The sequence below is a fragment of the Gorilla gorilla genome, chromosome 9 (assembly GCF_029281585.2).
Source record: "Gorilla gorilla gorilla isolate KB3781 chromosome 9, NHGRI_mGorGor1-v2.1_pri, whole genome shotgun sequence".
NCBI lineage: Eukaryota > Metazoa > Chordata > Mammalia > Primates > Hominidae > Gorilla > Gorilla gorilla.
The window spans coordinates 125,948,676-125,975,836 of NC_073233.2; the positions used below are offsets into that span (position 1 = coordinate 125,948,676).

Below are 27,161 nucleotides of genomic sequence, written 5' to 3' on the forward strand. Positions count from 1 at the left end.
GGTTCAAGAGATTCCCCTGCCTCAGCCTCCCAAATAGTGGGGGCTACAGTCAGGCACCACCATGCCCAGCTAACTTTTGTATTTTTAGTAGAGACAGGGTTTCACCATGTTGGCCAGGATGGTCTCAAACTCTTGACCTTGTGATCCGCCTGCCTTGGCCTCCCAAAGTGCTGGGATTATAGGTGTGAGCCACTGTGCCTGGCCGAAGATGTGACTTCTTATACTGCTCACCATCATCCCCCCGGTGGTTCTCTGCTTATCATGAGAAACCGCATCCTCCTGATTAGGGAGGAGTAGACCAGCCCAATAGCTCTGCAGATAAAAACTCACCTCCAGCACTGCCCAACCTGTTTTTTTCTTGGTTTGTTTTTCTCTTTCTTTCTTTCTTTTTTTTTTTTTTTCTTTTTTCTTTTGAGAGTCTTGCTCTGTCTCCAGGCTGGAGTCCAGTGGCACAATCTCAGCTCACTGCAACATCTGCCTCCCAGATTCAAGCAATTCCCTTGCCTCAGCCTCCCTAGTAGCTGGGATTATAGGCACGAGCCACCACGCTCGGCTAATTTTTGTAGTTTTAGCAGAGATGGGTTTTCACCATGTTGGCCAGGCTGATCTTGAACTCCTGACCTCAAGTGATCCACCCGCCTTGGCTTCCCAAATTGCTAGGATTACAGGCGTGAGCCACCGTGCCCAGCCACACCTGTTGTTTTGCTGGCCTGCTGCTACTCTGGGCAGGCAGAACATTTTCACTTCTGGTCTCCAAGTGTGAGAATTCACCAGGCCACTGGCTTCCTGTTTTGTACCAGATCTGTTTAAATATCACGGCTTCTAGATGGTTTTAGATCACTAAGCAGTTTTTAGAAATATAATGATGATCCTCCCATCTGCTCCCACTTTGAGTTTCTCAGACCCCTGGAGCAGAGAGTGGGGCACCATAGACTCTGGCCTCCTGGCTCCTGGCACCAGGCCCCCTCCAATGCCACTGGCATGGGACAAGACCATTAAGACTTGAAGAAGAGCCTAGAGGAGAGAAAAGCTCCCTCTTCACCTGCCAGCCTTGTCACGGTTTTGATCATTCCTTAGGTTATCCTTTAAGATAGAAAAATCGTCATGTGTGTGCTCTCTCTCAGAAATGTAACTGATCATGAGCACAAGGTTGAATGTAGTCAAGGATGGGGAGAGATCAAAAGTTTTGGTTTTCAGAGCACCTAGGATTGCACCAGGGATGAAGCAATGCCCAAGATGTTCTGAAGAGAGGTTTCAACACAATTTCCTGAGAAGTTCCTGGCTATGGCCAGAGCCATGCAAAGTACCATGGAGAACTCAGAAGAAGTTTAAAACCTGATTCTGCCTGCAAGAAATGCCCATCAAATAGGAGAAAGCAAGGTTAATTTCAGGGAGACTGCATGCCCCCATGGTGCCTAGCATAGTTCCTGGCATGTTATGGAAGCAGCGTGAATAAATGAATGCAAAGAAATAATCAATAATAAAGTTATGGGGGCCTGAGACTATCTGTATTTAAAATCAGCAGAGCACAAGATCCATGGGTCTTACAGAAGTCTCCCTGGAGAAGGGAAATTTGAGCTGGCATGAAGAATGGGCAGAATTTGGTGATTTGGAGGTCAAGGAAGTTCTAAAAAAACAAAAGGAAGAAAGAGGCGTGGGTCAGTGGGAAGCTCAGAGCTGAGGATGGGGCCTCGGGAGGAATGAGCTCCTGAGCACCCTTCTCACCACACAAGGAGACCCCAAAAAGAGATTAGAGACCATCTGGAGGGAGGAGTATGTTCTTGGGGGCCAAGGATGTTAGGATAGCTGCCAGTTTGGACTGAGGCTAGAAGTGGGTGACAAAGGATTATAAAGAAAATAGATTCTTGCTTGGCCTTGAACAAATCACTTCACAGCACTCTGGGCCTCTGTTCCCTCACCTGTGAGGCTGTGAGGATGAAGACGTGCATCATAAGCCTCTGCCCTGCACTGATGTGCTCAGCAAATGTTAGCGTTTCACCCTACAGGTAAAGAACGATTTGGTTGGGAATGGGCCAGACTTGGAACCTGGTCAGACACATGCAGAGTCAAGGAAAGGCTAAGTAATGCTTAGAATCCTAGACCACTAGGGAACTGCAGCCATCACCTTTCAACTGCCATCTCCTAAATTAGAAAGATATATTGACACTTTGTACTTGCATCTTTTAATTGTTTACTGAGCACCTACTATGGACCAGGCTATATGCTAAGAACTGAGAATGCAGACGCTTTAAAAAAAAAAAAAAGTAGATGAGGTCTTTGCTCTCCTACAGGTGAGAACCAGGAGAAGCCTTGGAAAAACAGTCCAATCTTTTGATTCCAGATGCTGAAATAGATGTCCAAAGAGGTGGAGTAAGTAGCCCATGACCACACAGCACATCAGGGCAGGGTCAGAACCAGACCTTATACTACATTCAGTTCTCATCCTTACGCCCTGATGTCAGCTACATCCATGAGGGTGCAGACTCTGCTCAGCTCTGGTGCAGCCAGTAGCCAGTTGTGGAACTTGGGTAAAGCACGCTGCTTTTCTGACCCAAGTGCCCCCATATGTAAAACGGGACCAAGAATAATCCCTGTGTCTCAAGCTTGACATAAGGCTCAAAATGCAGTACCATGCAAGAAAAGGCTTTGTGTTCTGTGGACTGTGGACTGTGCAAACAGTCTCTGCTCCTCCTTTTGATCACTAAGCAGTCTTTAAAAAGATAATAATGATCCTCCCATCTGCTCCTACTTTGAGTTTCTCAGACTCCTGAAGCAGACAGAGGGGCACCAGAGACACTGCCCTCCTGGCTCCTGGCACCTGGCCCCCTCCAATGCCACTGGCATGGGACGAGATCATTAAGACTTCAAGGAGAACTTAGAGGAGAGAAAAGCTCCCTCTTCGCCTCCCAGCCTCATCATGATTTTGATCAATTTTCTAGGACAAAGCAGCCTTCTGTGGCTACAGTGGGTGTCTCTTCTCTACTCGGCAAGTAGTTACTGACCTCCTCCAGCACGCTCCAGTTTTAGGAGTTACTAAAGACCTATGGGACATAACTTTGTTGGCAGAGGGTTCAGCCTGGTTGAGGAACAGCACAAATGGAGGAAATGTGGCCACCTGCAATTCAGATCAAAATGGGTGGTATCAAGTCTCGAGCCCTGAGCAAAGTCACAGCAAAGATGGACTTGAGCCATCTCACAGAGACTAGATATGGCCAGGAGGGGAGGGGCTGCGGGGACAAGAGGCCACCCAGGCTGGAGAATAGCCCCAGAGAAGGCACCAAAGGGTGGCAGAGGAACCAGGACCAGCCAGCCCTTGGACCCCCAGCCCCCGTGACTGTCTCTGGGCTCTTAGAGCCAGTGGAAAGAAGAGCCGTAAAAAGGTAGCGGGAAGGTGTTGGGAGAGGCCCTGGCACTGCCATGGTCTGGGTCCCAGCCAGTGCCTGGCTCAGCCAAACCTGTGGCTGGGTTTCTAGGCATCTGCTCCCGAATCGTTTCTAAACAAGCTGGAATCTGCCCTTTAGAGACCTCAACAGAAACACGCAAAGTCCAGGGGTAAGGCCCAGGCCCCAAGGGTGAAGAAAGCTGTGCTCGCCAGTAGCCTGCGGAAGTAAGGAAAAGAGGGGGAGGCTGAGGGGACAGAGGGTGCGTCAGAGGGCCCTAAAAGAGGAAGTCGCCCAGTATCAGTTCTGCTCCCGAGGATGGGAAATACCCTCCGTGCTCCCAGCCCCGGGCAGCTGTCCCCGTCTCCTCACCTGAAGCCACAGACCTGGGGCCAGGGCCACCTGGGTCCTGGGTTCCATCCTCCCTTTCAAGATTCCCCAAGGCTACTGAGTTCTGAGCACTTCCGGGGGCCTAGGGTGGCCGGGCATGGACTGCAGACCCAGGATCCCTGCTAGGCAGGGTGCGGGTACAGAGTTTTATTGGGGCCGGGCCAGGTGCAGCAGCTTATACCTATAATCCCAGCACTTTGGGAGGCCGAGGTGGGTGGCTCACTTGAGGTTAGGAGTTCGGGACCAGCCTGGCCAACATAGTGAAACCCCATCTGTACTAAAAATATAAAAGTTAGTGGGGCATGATGGCGCACATCCGTAACCCCAGCTACTTGGGAGGCTGAGGCAGGAGGATCCTTTGAACCTGGGAGACGGAGGTTGCAGTGAGCCAAGATCCCGACACTGCACTCCAGCCTGGGCAACAGGGCGAGACTCCATCTCAAAAAAAGAAAGAAAGAAAGTTTTACTGGGGCCCAAACCTCAGGGGTTAGGAAAGAGGCCCCAGTCCTCAGAATTGAAATCCAAGGAAGGAAGCCGAAGACAACTCATCTCCCCTCCCTGCTATTCCAAGAGGCCTTCAAGGAAGGGAGGAGTCTCAGAACCACTAAGGGGCCTTCCTCACTCCCACTTACTCAGGGGCAGAAGACTCAGCTGAAGACCTCCAAATCCAGAGACTCGGTAATTAAGTCAAAGCCTGGCTATGCTGGGAGAATGGCCTCCAGACCCTGGCAGAAAATGGGGTAAGGGCTGGTAAGGCTCCCCACCTTCCTTCCTCTACAATCTGCTAGAACCCAAAATGAGAAATGAGGCTTTGGGAAAGGGAGCATAAGAAGAGAAATCACACAGCTTCCTTCCTCCTCCCACTTGCTGTACTGGGCTCCTGCATCTGTTGCTGGGCTGCTAGCAGAGAGGCTGGCAGCTGGCTGTTCTAACTGCAGGTTTCAGCAGTGACAGGCTCCCTTCTCTTGCCCTACTCCATCCACAGGAGCCCCAAGGACTCTGCCTCTCTGGTTTGAACAAATCTGCACTAAGCACCTTCTAAGCTGATGTCCTGTGCACACTCTGCCTCCAGTCCTGCAGGGCACAGACCGGAGAAAGGAGTGATGACTCACGAGGGGAACTGCCCTGCTGTCTACCAAACTACAGTGGATTCCTGGTTTCCCTGGTGCATTATCTGGTTTGTTCAGCCTCGCCTGGGTTCCTCTTCACACTCCCACCATTTCTGGCCCACTTTTGCCACAGGACAGGCTTTGCACAAGAAGTGCAGAACACTGTAAGGTAGAACTCACCCACTCCCCCGTGCCCACCCCATTGCAGGAGCCTAGGCGACAAGAACATGTTTCTAGACTGTTCTCAGCACTGCACATCAAAATTGGGAGTTGGCCATGTTTGGGAGGCACTGAGGCCTTGAGCAGTAAGAGAACAGGCCCAGATTGGGGATGGGGCAGGGGGAGGGTTGAAAGTGCTGGAATCAAGTACAGAGGGGGCAGGGCAGAGTCGAGGCCCAGCTCAGGCTTCAGGGAAGTTGGCCTCAGGTGGGAATGTTAAAACCATGTCTGGAATCACCTCTGTATAACTTTGCTTATTGAAGCTATGACTGGCTTTCTGGCCCCTGGTCAACCCTACAAGGGCAGGTAACTGGAGATACCACATAAAGAAGCTCCCCCTGGTGTCTGGAGGCCTCGCCCACACTGGACTGCACTGGGCAGGGCTGGTTCTCCAGGACATCTGTGACCCCTCCTACAGGCTCAGGGGCTTCCTGGGATCTAGATTCCTCCTGAGGAATGGTGGCCTCTTTTAGTTCTGAGAGAAAGCTGCTGCTGCCCAGCCAGATTCCATTCCCAGAGGCCTGACTCCCCAGGACTCCCACACCATAGCCTGGTGGCGTATCCAGAGGAGACCCCCTCATTCTCCACAATGAAGGGCCAGGCCAGGCCTTGAAGATCCGAGGGGATGAGGGCAGTCCAGGGGAGCCTGGGAGGGGCAAGAACTGCCCAAGGGAGAAATGGTTTGAATGGGAAAAAGCAACTGAGATGTGGGGAAGGGATGGGCTTGAAGGCAGGCAAGGGAACGTGTGGCCAAAGAGTTGGCGGGCCATGAAGCAGGGGAGGCTCCTGGGCTCAGAAAGCTCAGAACGGAAGTGCTAGAGTGATGCTTCTTGGAGATATTGGCCATCTGGAAATTTTATCTCAGAGCAAGAGTTAAGATAAAAAGCTGTGCTCTAGAAGCTTCCACCTTGAATGCAAACAGAACCTTCCCAGGAAGGAAAGGCCGGGCATGGATTGGGTGGACAGGAGGAAACAGGGCAGGCCCAGTGCCAGAAGCGGGTGGGGGAAAACATGACCCAAGCCTGAGATCGGCACCAGAAGACAGGGGATGAACCAGATAATCTCTTTGGGTTCCAAGTGGTCCTTGGTGCGAGGCTTGGGTGACTGGACCCTCTTAGGACCTTACTTGGACATCAGGCTCACTCGGCAGCTCTCCCAACTCCAACTCACCTCCCCAGGGCTTCACAAGTTGCTGTCTCTGCATCAGACTAGCCCATTGGAGAACTTCATGTAGCCACCATCTGTGCTGCTGATGTGACCACTGATGGTGAAGGGTGGACCCATCTCCAGATCCTTCAGGTTCCTGAAAAAGATGATCCAATCAGGCTACTGGAGCTGATAACCTAGCCTCTCCCTGGGTCCCCATCTCCCTTGACTCCAGGGCACCAACTCACTGACTTGTCTTCCAGAAAAGGAAGTGGGCCACTTACCATAATCATCTCTCAGGGCCAAAGGAGGTACAGCCCTGCCTGTGGCAAGTAGATGAGATGACCAACGCCAAGAGGACTTCTGGCTCGCACTCCCTGAATCCCTGATTTTCTGATATGCTCTTCTTTCTGATACCATCTTGTGCCTGAGATTACATTATTTGTAATCAGACCTGTCTCCAGCAGAGACATGAAATGCTTGAAGACAGAGACTATGCCCAGTCATCTTTGTACTCTTTGAAACTAATACGGCAGTAGTGGTGGTTATGATAGCATCTTTCTGAATAAATGATAAGGAGGAAAGAAGGAAGGAAGGAAGGAAGGAAGGGAAGGGAAGGAAAGGAAAGGAAGGAAGAAAGGAAGGCAAGCTCTGTCTGCTTGGGGGAGAGATGGATGGATGGATGGATGGATGGATAGATGAATGGATGGATGGATGGGTGGATGGATGTTCCCTGCCTAAGGGTGAGTGTTAAGGAGATCATTGTCATCAGGGTTTCACATAGTCCTGTCTGTGTTCAAATTTTAATTCATGGGACTTTTCTAAATGGATTCTCGTGCTCTTCTTTTATTTTCTTAGGGGCATGAACAGAAGACAGGAAAGGGAACCAGTCAGTTCTTAATCTATCTTTGATTCTTTTTCCATTATATCTATCCCCAACCCCCACCTCACCCAGATATTCCCTGAATTTACTCACCGGATTTGATATAAGTTGAAGACAAAATTAGGCCCTAGGAAGACAATCCAAAAAGAGAGGGTTAGCACCTCCAGGGGAAGCAGTCCGTCACCCTTCTAAGAACGTCTGGTGCTCCCTCACGCCTGTCTGGAGGAGTAGGGTGGCTGGGCTGAACCTCAGGATGGTGTGGGAGCATCCCAGCCTCCTTCAGGGCCCCCCATTAACGGTCCTGATTATCCTGGGATGAAGGCAGTCCTAGCCTGGAGCCCAAAAGAACCAGACCTCGGCTTGAATTCAGACTCCACCTCATTCTAACTCCACGACTTTAGCCTCATGTCCCCATCTATAAAAATGAAGGCTATAATAATGTCTTCCTCATGTGGAATTTTAAAGAAAATCATATTAAACAAAAGTGCATTGCCACATAGTAGGTGCTCAACAAATATCCATGTACTCTGTTAAAGTTAACTGCAGATCTAGGAAATAGTTTCTACCCCTTGGCATTCCAGCACACCCTTCCAGTTTTCCCAGAGTCCAGTGAAAAGTGCAGCTATGTCTCAGAGTTGAGAACACCACAGCAAATTCCAGGAGGCTCCCAGTGAAGCTGATACCTCCACAAGCTTAGGAGAGGGCCCCAAGACCCACAGGCAGGGGCAGAGACACACAAGGAGCCTGTTGGAGCTTGGCCTGTCTAGCCCATTGATCTTGGCCTTGGGGGCCCACAGAGACCCCTGGCATGGACTTCTATGGGCTCTGAGGGAGGAGGAAGCTGGCTGCTTGCTGGGGTGGGAGGAGCCCCCATTCTCTTGATAAAAGTACCATTGCCCCACCTCACCACCTCAACTGCTCAGCCACCCACTCAAGTCTTCAACCACTGCAACCACCACAGGAAATATTTTTGCATCCCACCATGCTGAAGAGTTTGCAGCCCTGCCAGGCATTGCCAACTGCTATGGGAGAGGAGGAGCTGGGCAGAACTGGGGCGACAGGGCCCAGTGCACACTCACCCTCCCAGCAGTACCCGCGCTGGTACCACTTGGCCAGGCTGTAGCCGAGGATGGACACGAGCAGCAGCAAGAGCCCCACGCCAAGGATCAGGCCCAAGGTGCTGATGGAGTCCTCACCTGCAGAGACATGCAGCTGTGCACCCTCCCACAGCCCCCTGCATCAACCCACCTGCACCATGTTCCAAAGTTCCCCTCCCTTCCCACTGCCTACCAACATAACTGGCCTCTGGGAGCCTTGCTCTGAGCCCAGTGATTCAGCCCAGCTATACTAAGATGAAAATGTCTGACACCTGAATTTTTAGAGTGAGCCTATCGGTATTTGGAGCTTGTTAATCCAAAGGAATAGTCCTCTGATAGTAGAGATTGTTTGAGGTCTTTTTGAAGCCACAGGCATATTCTACCTGGAAAAAGCTCTACCTGTGTCGGGGTGAGCCTGGGAGGTCCAGCCTCAGCATGAGCCAGGTGGTCAGGGGCCACCTGGAGGGTCCAAGAACACAGACCAGGGACCCTCAGTCCCTCCACCCCTTTGCAAAGCCCATGCACCCAGTGGCAGCAGGGTGTTAACCCTTGGGCTCTGTTTGCTGCCTGTACTTACCACTTCTTCCCTTTTTGTGGTATGAGCTCTTAGCTAAATTTATATTTTATTTGTAAGGTCAAACCAAGAAAGAGAGAGAGAGAGAGAGGTTGGAAACCTGCAGGAGATGAGATAGGCCATGGTAGAAGCAGAAAGGACAACCAGGTTCTGAGGAAGAGGCTGACAGTGGGGGCACCCTAGGGACAACCCACCTCTGCCAGGGCAGGGAATCAGGAAGGCCAGCCCCACTCCTGCCCGATAAGGTACCAGGAGTGTGGAAGAATAGAGTGATTCCCCATTTGGTGTCCTGAGGCTCCAGGGATACTGCCAAGAGGCCAGGAGGTGCAGTGGTTGAACTCAGACTTTAGGTGCAGGCTAGCATCTGAAGCCTAGATCCACTATTTGCAAGCTGTGAGACCCTGACACACACAAGTCCCTTTACCTTGCTGAACTTCAACTGCTCTGATGGAAAATAAGACTAATATTAAATACACATAGATTGTTGTGACAATTAAAAGAGATACCACATGTAGAGAGCACTTAGGAGAGGATCTGACATACACTAAATGCTCAATAGATGTAAATTATATCATTATTGTTGTTGTTGTCATTAGTATTATCAAATGGTGCAACTGTATTTTTTAAGTATTTCACAATTCTCCCATTAAAAACGGTATGCCCATGCTACGCCCCTTGGTCCTTCCTCTCACTAGCAACCAGGTTATTTACTCAGTGAACAGAATGTGACAGCCAAATGCAGAGGGAAGGGGTCTCTCTTTTCAGTTTTAAGTTACAAAAACCCAGGCCCTTAGAGAAAGGGTAAGAATTCACAGCATAGACAAGAAGTGAGCCAGAACAAGAATTACCCTCCTCATCATACTAGGAAAAAATCTCCAGCCCAGAGAGATGAAAGAGATAAAGAAAAAGGCCAGGTTACAAAGATGCCAATGGGTCCCAGAGAGATCAACCTTGTTCCCTGCTCCAAAGTCGAGCCCCGGGAAGGCAATAGAATTCCCAGATGGAGTTGTGGGATCCAAGAGCTGGGCTGAGCTCTAAGACAGCAAGAGCCCAGATAAGAATAGTTGCATATGGATGCCTTGCCACATGGAGCCTCACACAACCTTGAAGAGTTGCTGTCATGGCATGAGAGTAACCAAATGATTCCTGTATCCACAAGAGAGACAGGGAAGTCATAGAGAGCCTCTCCAGTGAAGGGAGACAGGCAATAAACTAAATAAAGAAATGAATTATATAGCATATTAGAGGGTGGTAAATGCTAGAGAAAAAAATTAAGCAGAAAGAAAGCATTGCGAAGGGAGAGAGCAGTTTTAAATAAAGTGGTCAAGGAAGGTCTTATGACCAATGTGACAATTGAGAAGACCTAAAGGAGGTGTATTAGTTTATTCTCACACTACTAATAAAAACGTACCTGAGACTGGGTAATTTATAAAGGAAAGAGGTTTAATTGACTCACAGTTCAGCATGGCTGGGGAGGCCTCAGGAAACTTACAGTCAGGGTGGAAGGGGAAACAAACACGTCCTTCTTCACATGACGGCAGGAAGGAGAAGAGTGCCAAGCAAAAGCGGGGAAAGTCCCTTATTAAACCATCAAATCTCATGAGAACTTACTAACTACCAGGAGAACAGCAAGAGGGTACCCACCCCCATGATTAAATCACCTCCCACCAGGTCCTTCCCACAACACATGGGGATTATGGGAACTACAATTCAAGATGAGATCTGGGTGAAGACACAGCCAAACCATATCAGGAGGTGAGAGAAGAAACAAGCCTTAGAGGTATCTAGAGTGAAAATGTCTAGGCAGAGGGAGCAGTAGGTACAAATGAGGCAGGAGCATGCCTAGCAGGTTCCAGAAGCATCCAGGAGCCCTGGGTGATGAGCAGGAAGGCAGCAGGAGAGGAGGTACCAGGAGCCAAATAATGTAGTGCTCTGAAGACAATGAGGGGAGCTTGGCTTTTCCTCTGAGTGAGATGGGGAGTCACTTGAGGACTTGGAGCAGATAAAGGACATGACCCAATGTTTTAAAAGGATGTCTCTGGCTGGCTACTGTGTTAAGAATTGACAAAGTAGGGAATGATGCTGGAGAAGGGGGACCAGTCAGGAGGCTACTGCAATATCCAAGCAAGAGACAGTAATTAGAGGAAAGGAGTGCAAGGAACTAAGAGGCCAAGGTCAAAGAAGATCATCTCTGTGGATGACAGAGAGAGGGACAGTGACCCAAGGGCTCAAATCTTCAAGAACTAAGGGTTAGTGACTCACAGGTGGACGGACAGATGTCAACACAGCGTCATAGTGATACTGGTGGTGTTTGTGGAAGCTGGGGTTTGAAGGGTTTCATCAAAGAAAAGTCTGTCCAAAAGTAGGAAATACCAGTAGGAAAGCACCAGCAGGGAAATCACAGGCCTTCCAGAGACCCTGAGGTGAGGGAAGGAGATGTTATGTCTCCGTTGTTACCTTTTTGTGTCTTCTACACAGTGCCTTCTGACTTAGGCAGCTTGCAGAAACAATTACTCTATTTTGCCTTTTGATCTTTCTGGGATGCTCCTTTACCTAATATTCTTTAGTCTTCTTTTTAATACTTTTAAATTTTTATTATAAAATATTTCATGCATACAAGAAGTACATAAAATAGCATGAAGAACAGCCATGTGCCTATTAGTAATTTTTCAAAGAATTCTAAAATGCTGCCATTCTTACTTATAAAGTAGCTCAATTTCAGAGTAGTCCTCTCCTATCTCTCCCTCCAAGTAAATACCCTCCCAAATTTGGTGTTTATCTCTGCTATACACCTTTTTTATACCATTACTTCATATTTTTAACAAATTCTATATATCTATGTAGATATAGAGATATATAGCATTGTTTTACATGTTTTCAAACTTTATGAAAATTATATTAGGACCACTTCCACTTCTGGCCATGGTGGAATAATAGGGACCAGGTTTACTCTCCTACTTTAATAACTAGAAAACCAACAAACCATCTAAAACAATGGGCAAAGGTAGTACAGAATAGTGATCCCTGAAGGAAGGAAGTAAAATGAAGAGCTCTCTAGGATTGCCTGGCTTATTGCCTGGGTGAGTTCCCCGAGTTCCAGCACAGGAGAGAAAACCCAGAAAGAGCCCAGCAGTCAAATTGAGGAGTCAGAATTTAAGTTCAGGGAAGCCCAGGAAGCTAGAATTTACGGACAAAATACCAGAGAGAAGGGAGCTGGACAGAGACAAGGACTCTCAGAGATCTGCAAAGGGGTCCCCCAAAGTCTTTGGCTGTGGCTTGCCTCTTAAGTTTGCTTATAGTGTCTTTTTTGAGCAGAATTTTAACTAATATTTTAATCAAATTTATCTATTTGTGCTTTTTAAAAATCTTATTTAAGACATCCATCTCTACTCCAAGACATACTCCTTATTTTTTTTCTAAAAGTTTTAACGTTTTGTTTTTTACGGTTTCGGACTTTAATCAACCTGGAATTCATTTTTGTATACATTATCTCCATAATTTTTGTATGGAAATTAATTTTCCATCCTTTTCCCCTTCATTGCTGCTGCTTTCATATATCAAGTTATACAGATGTGCCTGCTTCTTTTTCTGGGCTTTCAACTGTATTCTATTGGTCTACGTGTCTGTCACTGGACACTAGACATGTAATGACAAACACTGCTACATTATCTTAATTACTATGACCTCATAATAAATCTCGGCTGGGCATGGTGTCTCACGCCTGTAATCCCAGCATTTGGGAGGCTGAGGTTGTCGGATCAACTGAGGTCAGGAGTTCAAGACGACCAGCCTGGTCAACATGGTGAAACCCCATCTCTACTAAAAATACAAAAGTTAGCCAGGTGTGGTAGTTGGCAAATGTAATCCCAGCTACTCGGGAGGCTAAGGCAGGAGAATCACTTGAACCCAGGCAGCAGAGGTTGCAGTGAGCCAAGATTGCACTAGTGCACTCCAGCCTGGGCGAGAGAGCGAGACTCCATCATAACTAACTAACTAACTAAATAAATATATAAATAAATCTTGATAGCTGGTAAAATAAACGCTCCACTCTATCCTCCCTCATAAGCATGTTAGTTATTCTGAGTACTTTGCTCTTTCTTGTGAATTTGGGAATTCGTTTTTCAAGGTCAGTGAAAATCTCTATTAGAATTTGATTGAGATAACAGTAAATGTATAGGTTTATTTGGATAAAACTTATATATTTGAGATACTGAGTCTTCAAACTTACAAGTATGGCAAATGTTTTCATTTATTTTGGGTCATCTTTTATAGACTGTCATATGTTTTATAATTTGTCCCTTAAAGGTTTGGTACTCTTCTTGCTAGATTTATTCCTCAGTACTTTATAATGTTGTTGTAAGTGTGAACAGGAGCTTGTTTTGTGTACATTGGTTTTCCATGTAATAGTGTTGCTGAATTCTCTCATTCTAATCATTTTCTTCTGGTCTTCCTTGGATATGTAGACTATTATATTGTCCGCAAATAAAGGCCGTTTGCTTTCTTACTTTCTGTTCTTATATGTCTCAATTTATTTTTCTTGTCTAATTGTATTGGTTAGAACTTCCAGTATAATGTACCTTGATATATGTATTTGATGCTCTAAATTTACCCCTAAGCATCACTTTAGCTTCATTTTATAAGACTTGATACGTAATATTTTTACCTTTGTCTGATCTAAATGTTTTTTAATTTCCACTGGGATATCTTCTTTAACCCTTGAGGTATTTGGCAGTGAGTTTTTAGTTTCCAAATTCACAGGGTAAGTTTTTTTTTTTTTTACTATTTATTAAGATGGACATGAGTTATAGAATTATGGCTGGTATAAGAAAAGAGTAACAGTTAATTTAATTTTAATACTAGCTCAATGTTTTCATCTAACTCATGAAGTCAAAGTAAAGCTTTTAGAAGCTTACTCTGTAGGAGGTAAAACATCGGAAATTATTGTGAATGTTACTGAAAATTCAGTTTAAAAGTTTGACATTAACAATAAAATTGTTTTTTCTTTTTACTTACTTTTGTCACTCTAAACTTCAGTCTTAGATATTTTTTTCTGGACCTGTCTTCTAGCTGACTAATTCTTTCTTCAGCTGTGTCTAATCTGCTATTAATCATCCTTAGTGTTTTAATTTGTTATGGTGTTTTTCATTTCCATAATTTTAACTTAATTCTTTTTATAATTTCCAATTATTTATTAAATTTTTCCGTTATGTCTAATTTTATATCATTTGCTATACATCTTTCCTATAGTTTTTATTCATTACTCTAGGGTTTATAAAATGTATCTTTAACGTATCACAGTCACATATAAAAGGGAAAATAAAGATATACCATATAAAAACTAATCAAAGGAAAGCTGAAGTGGCTCTATGGATATCAGACAAAAACGATTTTAAAACAAGAAATATTACCAAGGATAAAGAAGGACATTTCATAATGATAAGAGGGACAATTCATCAAGAGGACATTTCATTATATAGCTTTAAAACATAAAAAGAAAAAATGAGTAGAACTGAAAGACAAACTTTAAAAATTCATAATTATTATTAGAGAATTCAACTCTTCTCTCTCAGCAACCGATAGAACAGGAAATCAGCTAAGGACATAGAGGACACAAACAACACTGCCAGCTAACTTGACCTCGTAGATATTTACAGAACACTACATCCAACATCTGCGGAATACACATTGTTCTCAAGTATATATGGAGCATTCGTCAAGACAGATCATATGCTAAACCATAAAACAATAAGTCTTTTTTTTTTTTTTTTTTTGAGATGGAGATGGAGTTTTGCTCTGTCACCAGGCTGGAGTGCAGTGGTGCAATCTCAGCTCACAACAACCTCCACCTCCCTGGTTCAAGTAAGGTTCAAGTGATTCTCCTGCCTCAGGCTCCCGAGTAGCTGGGACTACAGGTGCCTGCCACCATGCCCAGATAATTTTTGTAATTTTAGTAGAGACAGAGTTTCACCATGTTGGCCAGGATGGTCTTGATCTCTCGACCTCATGATCCGCCTGCCTTGGCCTCCCAAAGTGCTGGGATTACAGGCATGAGCCACCGCCCCTGGCCCAACAATAAGTCTTAGTAAGTAAATCTCAATACATTTTTAAAAGTTAAAATAATACACAATATGTTCCCTGACCACAGAATTATATTGGAAAATAAAGACAAAAAGATATCTGGAAAACATCTCAATATTTGGAAATTAAACAACACACTTCTAAAAACATCCTGGGTAAAAGAAGATATCACAAGGGAAATTAGAAAATACTTAGATCTGAATGATATTGAAAACACAACATATCAAAAATGTAAGTTGAGGAGACAGTCCAAGGCAGCTAAAGTTCACAAGACAGAGGAAAGAGCTACATCGGGTAAAGAATCCAGCGATGTGCAGAGGGACCCCCTCAAGTATTCAATAAGTAATGAGTGCCTGTGTATAAAGGAGCTACCTGAGGCCAGAGAATCATCTGAAAGCATTCGTGGGAAACAGTGTCTAGCATTCAAATAGGGCTAGAAGCAGTGCCTATTCCCATAAACCAGACTAGAAAAACTCGTAATTCACAGGGTGTTGGATAGGGAACTCAGGAAGTTCTTGCCTTAGTGGTGAGAATAATTAGCCTTAGACTGTTCAGCCTAAGGCTAATTATTTCCACTACTCTGGGTCTTGGTTTTATGATTTGTCTACTGCTCTGAACCCATCTAACAAATCATAAAACCAAGACCCAAAAAGGTCAAACTGCTTCCAACTAACTTAACTGCTTCCCAATATATTTATAGGCAAACAAAAATATCTACCACTCAGCAAAGTAAAATTCACAATATCCTCATTCAGTCAAATATTACCAGGCACTCAGAGAGGCAGAGCAGAATGACCCATAATGAACAGAACAATCAACAGAGCACAGGCCTTGGAATCCTGCAGCCTGGGTCTGAATCCTATTCACTCATCAGTCTGAGGCCTTCAGCAAGTTATTTAACCATCAAAAGCCTCAATTTCATGTGTGTGTGAAAAAGAGAGGGAGAAAGAGAGATTCAATAAGTCTCAAATTATAAAAGACCCTTTTTTTCTATTTTATTATTATTATACTTTAAGTTTTACGGTACATGTGCACAATGTGCAGGTTAGTTACATATGTATACATGTGCCATACTGGTGTACTGCACCCATTAACTTGTCAGTTAGCATTAGGTATATCTCCTAATGCTATCCCTCCACCCTCCCCCCACCCGACAACAGTCCCCAGAGTGTGATGTTCCCCTTCTTGTGTAGAAGACCCCATTTTTTAAGACCCAAATTATTTCCAGGGATGAAAACTACAACATCTGAGATGAAAATTACATTGAATGGAATTAACAGCAGACTAGGCATTACAGAAGAAAAAAGTAGTGCACTTGAAGGCATAGCAATAGGAACTATCCAAGATGAGACATAGAGGGGGAAAAAAGGTAATAAAACAAATGAAAAAGCTGGGCGTGGTGGCTCACGCCTGTAATCCCAGCACTTTGGGAGGCCAAGGTGGATGGATCACTTGAGGTCAGGAGTTCCAGACGAGCCTGGCCAAAATAGTGAAACACCATCTCTACCAAAAATATAAAAAAATTAGCCAGGTGTGGTGGCGTGTGCCTGTAATACCAGCAACTCGGGAGACTGAGGAAGGAGAATGCTTGAACCTGGGTGGTGGAAGTTGCACTGCACTTCAGCCTGGGTGATAGAGCGAGATGCCGTCTCCAAAAAAAAAAAAAAAGAAAGAAAGAAAAGAGTATTAGTGAGGTGCAGGACAACTTCAAGCCACCTAATATATGTGTAATTAGATTCCCTGAAGGAGAAAACGAGGGAAAACAGAAAAAAAAAATTTTGATGAGATATGGCCAACAATTTTCCAATTTTGAAGAACCTGTCAAGTTATTTGTTCAAACAAGACATTTCTTTTCCTATGAGGAATTCTGGTGCCCATGGTTGATATCATAACTCTTTTTTTATTACATCAAGGAAGGCCTAAACTATCCTTAGGAAGAAATAGACTACATTTCCTTTCAACCGACCCTCCGTAAGAATCATTCTTTTTAACTAAACCATATGTATAGGCTGGAAAATATACAGGTCAAGGGTATGGTGTCTGGTAAGGTCCTGAGCTACATGTTCACTGTATTGCTTATAAAGGGTGAGGCCAGTTTTGTTTTGTTTTGTTTTGTTTTTGGCAGAGTCTCGCTCTGTTATCCAGGCTGGAGTGCAATGGTGTGATCTCGGCTCACTGCAACCTCGACCTCCCAGGTTTAAACAATTCTCCTGTCTCAGCCTCCCAAGTAGCTGGGATTACAGCTGCCCGCCACCATGCCTGGCTAATTTTTGTATTTTTGGTAGAGGTGGGGTTTCACCATGTTGACCAGGCTGGTGTCGAACTCCTGACCTCAGGTGATCTGCCCACCTCAGCCTCTCAAAGTGCTGGGATTACAGACATGAGCCACCGTGCCCAGCCTCAACTTTTATTTTAGATTCAGGAAGTAGATGTACAGGTTTGTTAAATGAGTATATTGAATGATGCTGAGGTTTGGGATACAAATGATCCCATTACCCAGGTAGTGAGCATTACTATTACCAATAGTTAGTTCTTCAACCCTTGCTCCTCTCCCTCTCTCCCCCATCTAGTGGTCCCCAGTGTCTATTTTTCCCTGTCCATATGTACCCAGTGTTAAGCTTTCACTTGTAATGGAAAACATGTGGTATTTGGTTTTCTGTTCTGGTGTTAATCTACGTAGGATAATGACCTCTAGCTTCATCAATTTTGCTGCAAAGGAGAAGATTTTGTTCTTTCTTATGGCTGTGTAGTATCTCATGGTGTATATGTACACATTTTCTTCATCCACTCCACTGTTGATGGGCACCTAGGTTGACTCTAAGTCTTTGCTGTTGTGAATAGTGCTGCAATGAACATATGAGTGCATGTGACTTTTTGGTAGAACTGCTTATTTTCTTTTGGGTATATACCCAGTAATAAGATTGTGCAGTCAAATGGTAGTTGTGTTTTGAGTTCCTTGAAAAATCTCCAAACTGCTTTCTACAGTGACTGAACTTTACATTTTACATTTACATTTTAATTTACATTTCGACCAACAGTGTGTAAACGTTCCCTTTCCTCTGCAGCCTTGCCAACATCTGTTATTTTCTGACTTCTTAATAGTAGTTTTCCTTGCTGGCATGAGATGGTATCTCACTGTGGTTTTGATTTGCATTTTTCCAATGATTAGTGATGTTGAGAGCATTTTTTCATGTTTGTTGGCCACTTGTATGTCTTCTTTTGAGAAGTGTCTGTTCATGTCCTTTGCCCACTTTTTAATGGGGTTATTTGGTCTTTGCTTGTCAGATTGCCCAAGTTCCTTATAGATTCTAGATATTAGACCCTTGTTGGATGCATAGTTTGTGAATATTTTCTCCCATTCTATAGGTTGGCTGTTTGTTCTGTTGATAGTTTCTTTTGCTGTGCAGAAGCCCTTTAGTTTAATCAGGTCCCATTTGTCAGTTTTTATTTTTGTCGTAACTGCTTTTGGAAACTTAGTCATAAATTCTTTGCCAAGGCCAATGTCCAGAATGGTATTTTCTAGCTTTTCTTCTAGGATTTTTACAGTTTTAGGTCTTACATTTAAGTCTTTAATTTATCTTGAGTTAACTTTTGTATATGGTGAAAGTTAGGGGTCCAGTTTCAATCTTCTGCATAGGGTTAGCCAGCTATCCCAGCACCATTTTTTGAGTAGGGACTCCTTTCCCCATTTCTTATTATTGTAGCCTTTGTCAAAGATCCAATGGTTGTAGGTGTGCAGCTTTATTTCTGGGTTCTCTATTCTGTTCCATTGGTCTAATGTGTCTCCTTGTATCAGTACCATGCTGTTTTGGTTACTGTAGCCTTGTAGTATAGTTTGAAGTTGGGTAATGTGATGCCTGTGGTAAAGCCACATATTTTAGAACTAAACATAGAAAATGAAAAAGTTGGGGATGAGGGAGTATTTCCTCAATAGAAATGGAGAAGCCTGACCCTTTTTCTCTCCTGGGCAATGCCTATACTGAGGTGGGCCAATCTTCAGGCACAGCCAGAGTTTTTCTCAGAAATAGGTCTAGGATATCTCTACTATATGAATAATTAAAGATGATTTCTCTGTGGCTAATATATTCCAAACAGATATATTATCTTGGGGCTCCCCCTAGAACATCTGGCTTTAGAAAAATCACTCTTGGTGATCTTGCCAGAATAAATTTCTTGCTTGATTAATTAATATATTCTAATTACTGGCCAAAATAATTGGGACATCAGATGGGCACATGAATCCTTACCTAGGATTTTACAGAGGGAAATAATGCATCTACCAACTCTGCATTCATTAAGATGCAGGTCTTAGGCTGGGCGTGGTGGCTCATGCCTGTAATCCTCAGCACTTTGGGAGACTGAGGCAGGAGAATTGCTTGAGCCCAGGAATTTAAGACCAGCCTGAGCAACACAGTGAGACCCTGTTTCTTTTTTTAAAAAATAAAAATATAAAATGCAGGTCTTATATAAGTCTCGGTAGCCAAGAATCTATGGTAAACTGATATTCCTCTTCACAAAATCCAAATTTAAGAAAAGGTCAATAAAACTTTTGCCCCACAGATGTTGCTACAGGTGAAAATTCTCAGATGTTTCTCCAACAGGCTGTCAGCTATGTGAATTTTTTAAAAATCCACCACCACCACTTTTTTTTTTTGCTTGGTAGTTTTTAGTTTTTTAGACTACATTATTATTGCCCATGATTTTGCAGTTAAAGAAACTATAATTAGAGCTCCTAATAGTTAAGTAATCACCCAATTCACAGAGCTGTATATGCCAAAGCCACAGTGAGAACTCAATTCTTTCTGGCACCAAAACCCATGTCCTTTCCATTATTCTTTATTGCTTAAAATTACTTGTTCTATAAAACAGTTATACAGAAATAAACAAATTTTAAAAGGCATCTCCAGAACTATGCTATAACTTTTAGAGCAGCCTATGTGGAGCTTCTTTATGTTAGCAGTTAGATAACCATATCAACTGATTCCTGAAGACGCCCCTCATCCAATCCACCCATTGCCATCAGCCTACGTAAGTACTCACACTTCCAACACCTGTGGCAGGGAGGCACCCATCCATATTATCCAAAAGCAGTTTCAGACCACAAAGGTGTTTGAGAGAATGAGGCTCTTCAAAACGGAGTCCTGTTTTGTGTCACTCACAGTAGTATTTGGCCTAGGGGGAGCCATTTCTCCCAGCCTCCACTCTTACCATTAAGATGCAAGTGTTGCATGTGGATCTGTAACCATGTAGTCAAAGGCTCATGAAGAGTCAATATAATTGTGATCTTCTATTAGTCCTGGTCCCAGAAAGCAGCACGGGGCTCTAGGGCAAGAGATGCATTCAAGAGGACCCTTTACATCCCCTTTTCCTCCCTGCTTCACTGTCCCTCTGGAGTCATGCCAATTGGGCCAAGTTTACTGATGGGCAGGATCAACATATATTCAGAGGTCGTAACTATGGCCCTTCTATTCCATTGCCTCCTTCCATATGACTGGAGCAGTAGGGAGTCAGTGTAGACAACATCATCTCCCTGCATTTACATACAGGCATGCTCATTATGACAGTTTCCTGCTCCTGTGGACCAAAGCGTGGTGAGACTCAGGATTTGGTGTTGGGCTAAGGAGGAGAAAAACATGCCCTAAGGCTCTTTAGCCTTGGTCATTGCTCCAGTCAAGTTTACAAGACAGGCCTGTGGGGACTTGGGATATAAGTCCTATGATATGTCATTTTTTCTTTGACATTTATCTCCTGTTTCTTTATGTGCCTCTCCCTTAGAGATTTTGTGTAGTTGATGACAGGATTCCAGTAGTCCTGGGTCTGGCCAAAATACTATCTTAATTCTATAAAAACCACTTTTAAAAAATTTACAGATTGATTTTACAAATAAAACTATGCTTATTCGTATATAAAATGTTGACATGGGAAACTTGGGTTTTCAGTTCGTAAAGAAGAAAATTGGCATAAAATTTACTTAGAATGATGAGGAAGAAAGAGGAGAAGGTGGAGAGGAAAAAAGTCTAAAAACAAAGTAAGGTCAAGGGGTAAATTAGGAGGTTGGGGAAGAAGATGGAAGAAGAGAAACTGAGAAGCAAAAGGAGGAGGAGGAAGAGAAAAAACAAGGAGAAACAAGAGGAGAAGTAGAAGGGGAAAAGGAGAAGAAAAAGGAGGAGGAAGAAGAAGAAAAAAGTTGGGGGAGAAGAAGGAGGAGGGGAAGGAGGACAGGAGGAGGAGGAGGGGAAAAATAAGAGGAAGAGGAGGAGGAGAAATTCGTGGCTATGTTGTTTGGGGTAAAAATAGTAATTTCACTTTTTGAAAATAGAATCAAGATACAGGAGAATAGTCTGTCATCAATGTCAGACAAACAGAATGTCTGGACTGAGTCACTCAAATAAAGGACATAGCAACCACACGCGTGAAGTATAGCATAAATAAATAAAACCAAATGCAAAAGAGGGACAAAGAATCTGACCTACAATAAAATGTTACTCAAGAGGCCAGGGCAGTGGCTTACACCTATAATCTCAGCACTTTGGGAGGCTGAGGCAGGCGGATTACTTGAGGTCAGGAATTCAAGACCAGCCTGGCCAATGAAACGCCATCTCTACAAAAATACAAAAAGTAGCTAGGCATGGTGGCACACGCATGTAGCCCCAGCTACTCAGGAGACTGAGGTGGGAGGTCAGCTTAATACTCAAGACCAAGATATAGTTTAGTTAAAGTGTTGTTCCAGTTAAGCTATTGTTTCTCAGTTTCAAACCCACTCTCTCTATTTGGCTTTGTGATGTTACAATGAGGACTCTGCAAAAGTTTCTTCTTGCCAGCTGGGGGGAGTTCTGCCAATAGGAGGCAATAGAGAGAGGCTACAAGGCTGGAGGATGAAGAGGGGACTTACCCCCTGTCTGCTTCTTATTGTCATATCACTGTCAGCATCACCCAGTGTTTCTTTTTCACCCCAGCAGTTTCTTCTAGCATCAGTTGGGTCTAGTTTGCAGTTTTTCCAAATTCATGGAACCAGTCTCGTTACACCCTACCTTCTGCCCCAGAAACACCAGCACCAGACTGCCAAAGCCCCCTTTCCCAGAGGTCTGAGGTCCTCCCCCAGGCTCTATGTTTTGATACTTCCAAGTTCTTCCCTTTGTTTCCGCAGTCTTAATGCTAGCATCTGCCTCCTGCATTGCTACCTCCACATCACCAAGTGTTCTTTATCTGTCTTTTCAGTTACCTAGTTAACTGCTCTCTAGAATAAATTCTCTCTGGTAAAATGATTGTTGTGGCTTATGTTTCCTAACTAGACCCTGGTTATCCATGCAGAAATATGAAAATATCTTGGGGAATGGGCAGGGGTAGAACTTTTTTTTTTTTTTGAGACAATGTCTCACTCTGTCGCCCAGGCTGGAGTGCAGTGGCTTGATCTCGGCTCACTGCAAACTCTGTCTCCCAGGTTCAAGGGATTCTTCCACCTCAGCCTCCCGAGTAGCTGGGATTACAGGCATGCGTCACCACACCCAGCTAATTTTTGTATTTTTAATAGAGATGGGGTTTCGCCATGTTGGCCAGGCTGGTTTTGAACCCCTGACCTCAAGTGATCCACCCGCCTCAGCCACCCAAAGTGTTGGGATTACAGGTGTGAGCCATCGCACCCAACTTGCAACATAATTTATGTTGGGCTCAGGCTTCTTCACAGAAACGTAATGCTGGGGGACAATAGAGCACAATCTACAAGGTTCTAAGAGAAAAAAAGTGAAAACCAAAAATATTTTAACAACCCAAGATGTTCAAATATAAAGATAAAAGACAGACATTTTCAAATATAAAAGAACTTAAAGAATAGAATAGCTACATGTTCTTTCTTGGGCCCAGCCGCCATTGGTGGTGGAGTGGCACTATGGTGGTCCTGAGCAGTGTGAAGCGGGGTCCATGGAGAAGGGCTGCTCAGCACAAGATGCCTGATCCCAAGCTGGGGGAGGAGGGTATCCATAAAGATGGGAAGCCTGGTGTGGGGAGTCAGGGCTGAGAAGGAAGAGGAAGGCATAGGGAATGAGGTAGTCTAACCTGGAGCATCAGAGCCAAAGCAGGATAAGGAGGGTTCTAGGTGGAGGATAGCCTGGTATGTGGAGTCAAAGCCTGAATGGGATTAGGAGGGCATCCATGGCAGTGTTGGGGGTTATGGCCCACCAAGTAGAGTCAGAGCCCAACAGGGCAAAAAGAAAGGCCATGATGGTGCAGCCCAGCATAAAGTATCAGAGCCCAAGTAGAAGAAGACAGGCATTAGTGCTAGAGAGGACATGGCAGCAGAGATTGGATATTGATTGATACTGATCAATCAATATCAGTATCGATGTTGATTACATAAAAAAGGATTAATTAAGTAGTATGTTAAGACTAATGGAAGCCAGACTTCACACTGTTGGAAAAAAGAGTTACAAATACAAAAAGAGAGACACCTAGAATAAATTTTGTGGTGTTAGATTGGAATTGAAGTTATTGGTGTGAACTACAGTTTAATACACATGTAAATAGATATAGAAATGGACATAGACCTGTATGGATGTATGTAGCTTTGTCCACTAAGAGAGCTTGAAGCAGCAATGTCCCAATATCAACAGACACATCTACCACTAAGATCTTGGCTTCTAAATGCCATTTTCCACTCAAAGGAACCAGGGTCCCTTGGAGAAATGGCTGATTTCAGTACCAGCAGGGAAAGTAAAAGATGAATTTGAATCATCTTTCTGTGCCACAGCAACAATAAGGAAGGTCCTAAAAAACAATAGGAGCATGTCAAATGACATATAAGCTAGCTTCTATTGGACAAAGCAATGGCTGTTAAGTTTTGAAGGGAAGCTGAGAGTATCAAAATTTGATTTGATATTTGAGTATCAAAATAAGTGATGGCGGGAACAACCCACTGAATAAAAGAGAAACCATGAGTCCAAAAGACATTAATTAATTAATTAAAAGTTTACTGCACAATGGCATACTTAGTTTCAAATTCCTCTCCACAAAGTACTTATTAATTACAAAGAGAAAAAAATAATAACTTTACAGATGGGAAGCTTGGCAAACACCACCTTAATCAAGTGACCAGAGTGAGCTTCATCAGTAATGAGACAAACAGAAATGGCATACCACCTGAGGGGAGGCGAGGAGAAGAAACCAGCATCGGCCAGGCACGGTGGCCCATGCCAGTAATCCTAGTGCTTTGGGAGGCTGAGACAGGAGGATCTCTTGAGGCCAGGAGTCCGAGACCAGCCTGGGCAAATGGCGAAACCCCATCTCTAACAAAAAAATACAAAAAAAAAAAAAAATTAGCTGGGTGTGGTGGTGCGTGCCTGTGGTCCCAGCTACTTGGGAGGCTGAGGTGGGAGGATGGTTTGAGCCCAGGAGACAGAGATTGCAGTGAGCCAAGATCACACCACTGTACTCCAGCCTGAGTATAAAGATCATTCAAGAGAAGATTGAGAAAATGCTCCAGATTGAAGCAGAATAAAAAGACATGACAACTAAATGCAACTTGTGATTCTGAACTGGATCCTTTTGCTGTAAAAGCCACTATCAGGGCAACTGACAAAACTTGAGTAATGTGAGAATTAGATGGGAGCAGTGTATTGTTATTAATTTTCTGATTTTGATCACTGTGTCATGGTTATGTAGGGAAATGTCTGTAGGAAATACATTCTAGAGTAATACGAATAATTATATATGAAAAAGCAAAGTTTAAGTGGAATAGTAAAATTCTTTTAAAAGACTATATATTTCATGATATGCATTTTAATGTATATATACACCTTATTTTTCTGGACAGATGCAGAAGAAAAGTAATGTGATGATCTGGGAGAGGAACTGGGTGGTGGTAGGAAAGAGCTTTTGTTTTTCATTTTATATCTTCCTGCATAGTTTATTTTTTTACCAGGTACATGTATTACTCTAATAAAAACAAATACAGGAGGCCGGGCATGGTGGCTCACACCTGTAATCCCAGCCTTTGAGACGCCGAGATGTGGAGATCACTTGCGGTCAGGAGTTTGAGACCAGCCTGGTCAACATGGTGAAACCCCGTCTCTACCAAAAAATACAAAAATTATCCAGGCGTGGTGGCAGGCGCCTGTAGTCCCACCCACTCAGGAGGCTGAGGCACCAGAATCACTTGAACTCAGGAGGTGGAGGTTGCAGGGAGCCGATACCATGCCACTGCACTTCAGCCTGGGCAACAGAATGAGACTGTCTCAAAACAAAAAACAACAACAAAAAAAGGAGTTTTCTGGAGAGTGAAATTATGTGTCACTTCTGTTTTTCTTATTTTTTTACATTCAAAAAACTAATACATAATAATGTTAGACATTTGCATGCACACGCATTGAAATTTTTATTTTTCTCTCTACAGTTAAGGCAAAAAGTGAATAAGGATCAGCTCTCATCAATTAAGTCAGGCTTTGAACAAGTTTGATAGCAGAAAGTCTTTACCAGGTGTTTTATTTAATTTAGGCTTTTTAATTTAAATATCTGTATGAGGGATTGTTCTTGATTAGCAATTAACAAGGATTCTAGAACACATAGACAGACTTCAAAGCAGTTTTGTCAGGACCATGTAGCTGAGAAAAGCCTCTTGTTTATTAACTTAGGTCTACGTTTTGACGACTTTTTTCTCACCCAAACCTTACCATGTGGAATACTTTTTAAAATCTACCTTTCTGTTTTGGTCAAAGTCCTTTGACAAGCATCAGACTTAGAGCCTTTGAACACAGTTTAAATAGAATTTAAATTCGATAAATTCCTGTGTAATTTTTTTCTTATTTCTTTACAAACTGCCTTCTCTGTATAGTCAAGGGGTTTTTTCTGTTGTTGTTGTTGTTGTTGTTGCTTTGGCTTCCAGAAAATGTCCCTGTAAAATCAAGAAAGTTTAGGGCAAGGCCTGCACTTACTCAAACATGGAATGGTGAACGCAGATTTTGGGTTTCGGTGATCTCCTGATACCGAAAGAAAAGTGCCTCCCTCCCTCGGGGGCACTTCAAGATGACAGTTTCAAAAGGCACTTCAGGTGAAAGTGTAAATGAAATTTCAAAAGACCATCAGTCAGCAAGAAATCATTTATAGAATTCTACAATCCTTTGGCAATATAGAACAAAAGTTAAGTGTTTGGGTGCTTGTGCCAAACAGATGTGAACTTGAATCTCAGTTTCACCAGTTACTTACAATGTGTCCATGAGCAAGATACTTAATTTCTCCAAAACCCACTTCATTTTTCTATGAAATGGAAATGATAAAAGTACCCTAACGCCCGGAATTACCATAGATTTATTTAAAATAGGCCAGGCGCAGTGTCTCACTCCTGTAATCCCTACACTTTGGGAGGCCGAGGCGGGCAGATCACCTGAGGTCAGGAGTTCAAGACCAGCCTGGCCAACATGGTGAAACCCCATCTCTACTAAAAATACAAAAATTAGCCCAGGCATGATGACAAGCACCTGTAATCCCAGCTATTCAGGAGGCTGGGGTAGGAGAATCACTTGAAACCAGTAGATGGAGGTTGCAGTGATCTGAGATTGTGCCATTCATTGCACTCCAGGCTGGGCAATAACAGTGAGACTCCATCTCACACACACACAAAAAAGAAATAAAATAAAATAATACATGTCTACTACAAATAAAGCACTTAATAAATATTAGTTGTTGATTACTTTTTTAAAAAATTGTCACTGTCTCAATTTATATTCCAAAAACTCACCATTCCAATTATGGGTTACAATAGCTTAGGGGGCTGAGCCCAGTGGCTCATGCCTGTAATCCCAGCACTTTGGGAGGCCGAGGCAGGCAGATTGCTTGAGCTCAGGAGTTCAAGACCGGCCTGGGCAACATGGCAAGACCCCCATCTCTACAAAAAATACAAAAATTAGCTGGGCGTGGTGGTTCACATCTGTAGTCCCAGCTACTTGGAGAATCGCCTGGGAGGCAGAGGTTGCAGTGAGCTGAGATTGTGCCACTGCACTCCAGCATGGGTGACAGAGTGAGATCCTGTCTCAAAACAAACAAACAGGCTCAGTGTCCACAATGTGAAGGGTGTAAGTAGGAGGGAAATGGCTGCTTTCTATATGCACCAAGCTATTCACCCAAAGAATGACAAGGGGGACGAGGAGCCAACCACCTTATTATAACACCAGCCCAGGATGGAACTCTCAGGGAAGCTCCCCTTGGAATATGTGTCCATTAGACTTGCCAGTTAGTAAGTCCAAATTGCGGTTATGAATACAAGTGGTGAGGAGTTTCCTTCTGAATTTTTTTTTTTTT

The 27,161-nt window shown here is 43.9% G+C and overlaps 1 protein-coding gene across 2 annotated transcripts in view; it reads right to left on the reverse strand.

Moving 5' to 3' along the window:
• SMIM35 (small integral membrane protein 35) overlaps nt 1-27,161 on the reverse strand; it is an 83,095-nt gene that overhangs the window by 3,859 nt on the left and 52,075 nt on the right. Inside the window, exons 2-4 of one of the 2 annotated variants that reach the window (XM_055355021.2) lie at nt 8,207-8,323; nt 7,221-7,254; nt 6,269-6,401 (exon numbers count right to left, since the gene is read on the reverse strand). In XM_055355021.2, coding sequence (XP_055210996.1) covers nt 6,302-6,401; nt 7,221-7,254; nt 8,207-8,323 — 251 coding nt within the window. In that variant the 3' untranslated portion in view covers nt 6,269-6,301. The remainder of the gene's footprint in view (nt 1-6,268; nt 6,402-7,220; nt 7,255-8,206; nt 8,324-27,161) is intronic. The other variant, XM_055355022.2, reaches the window with a different exon arrangement.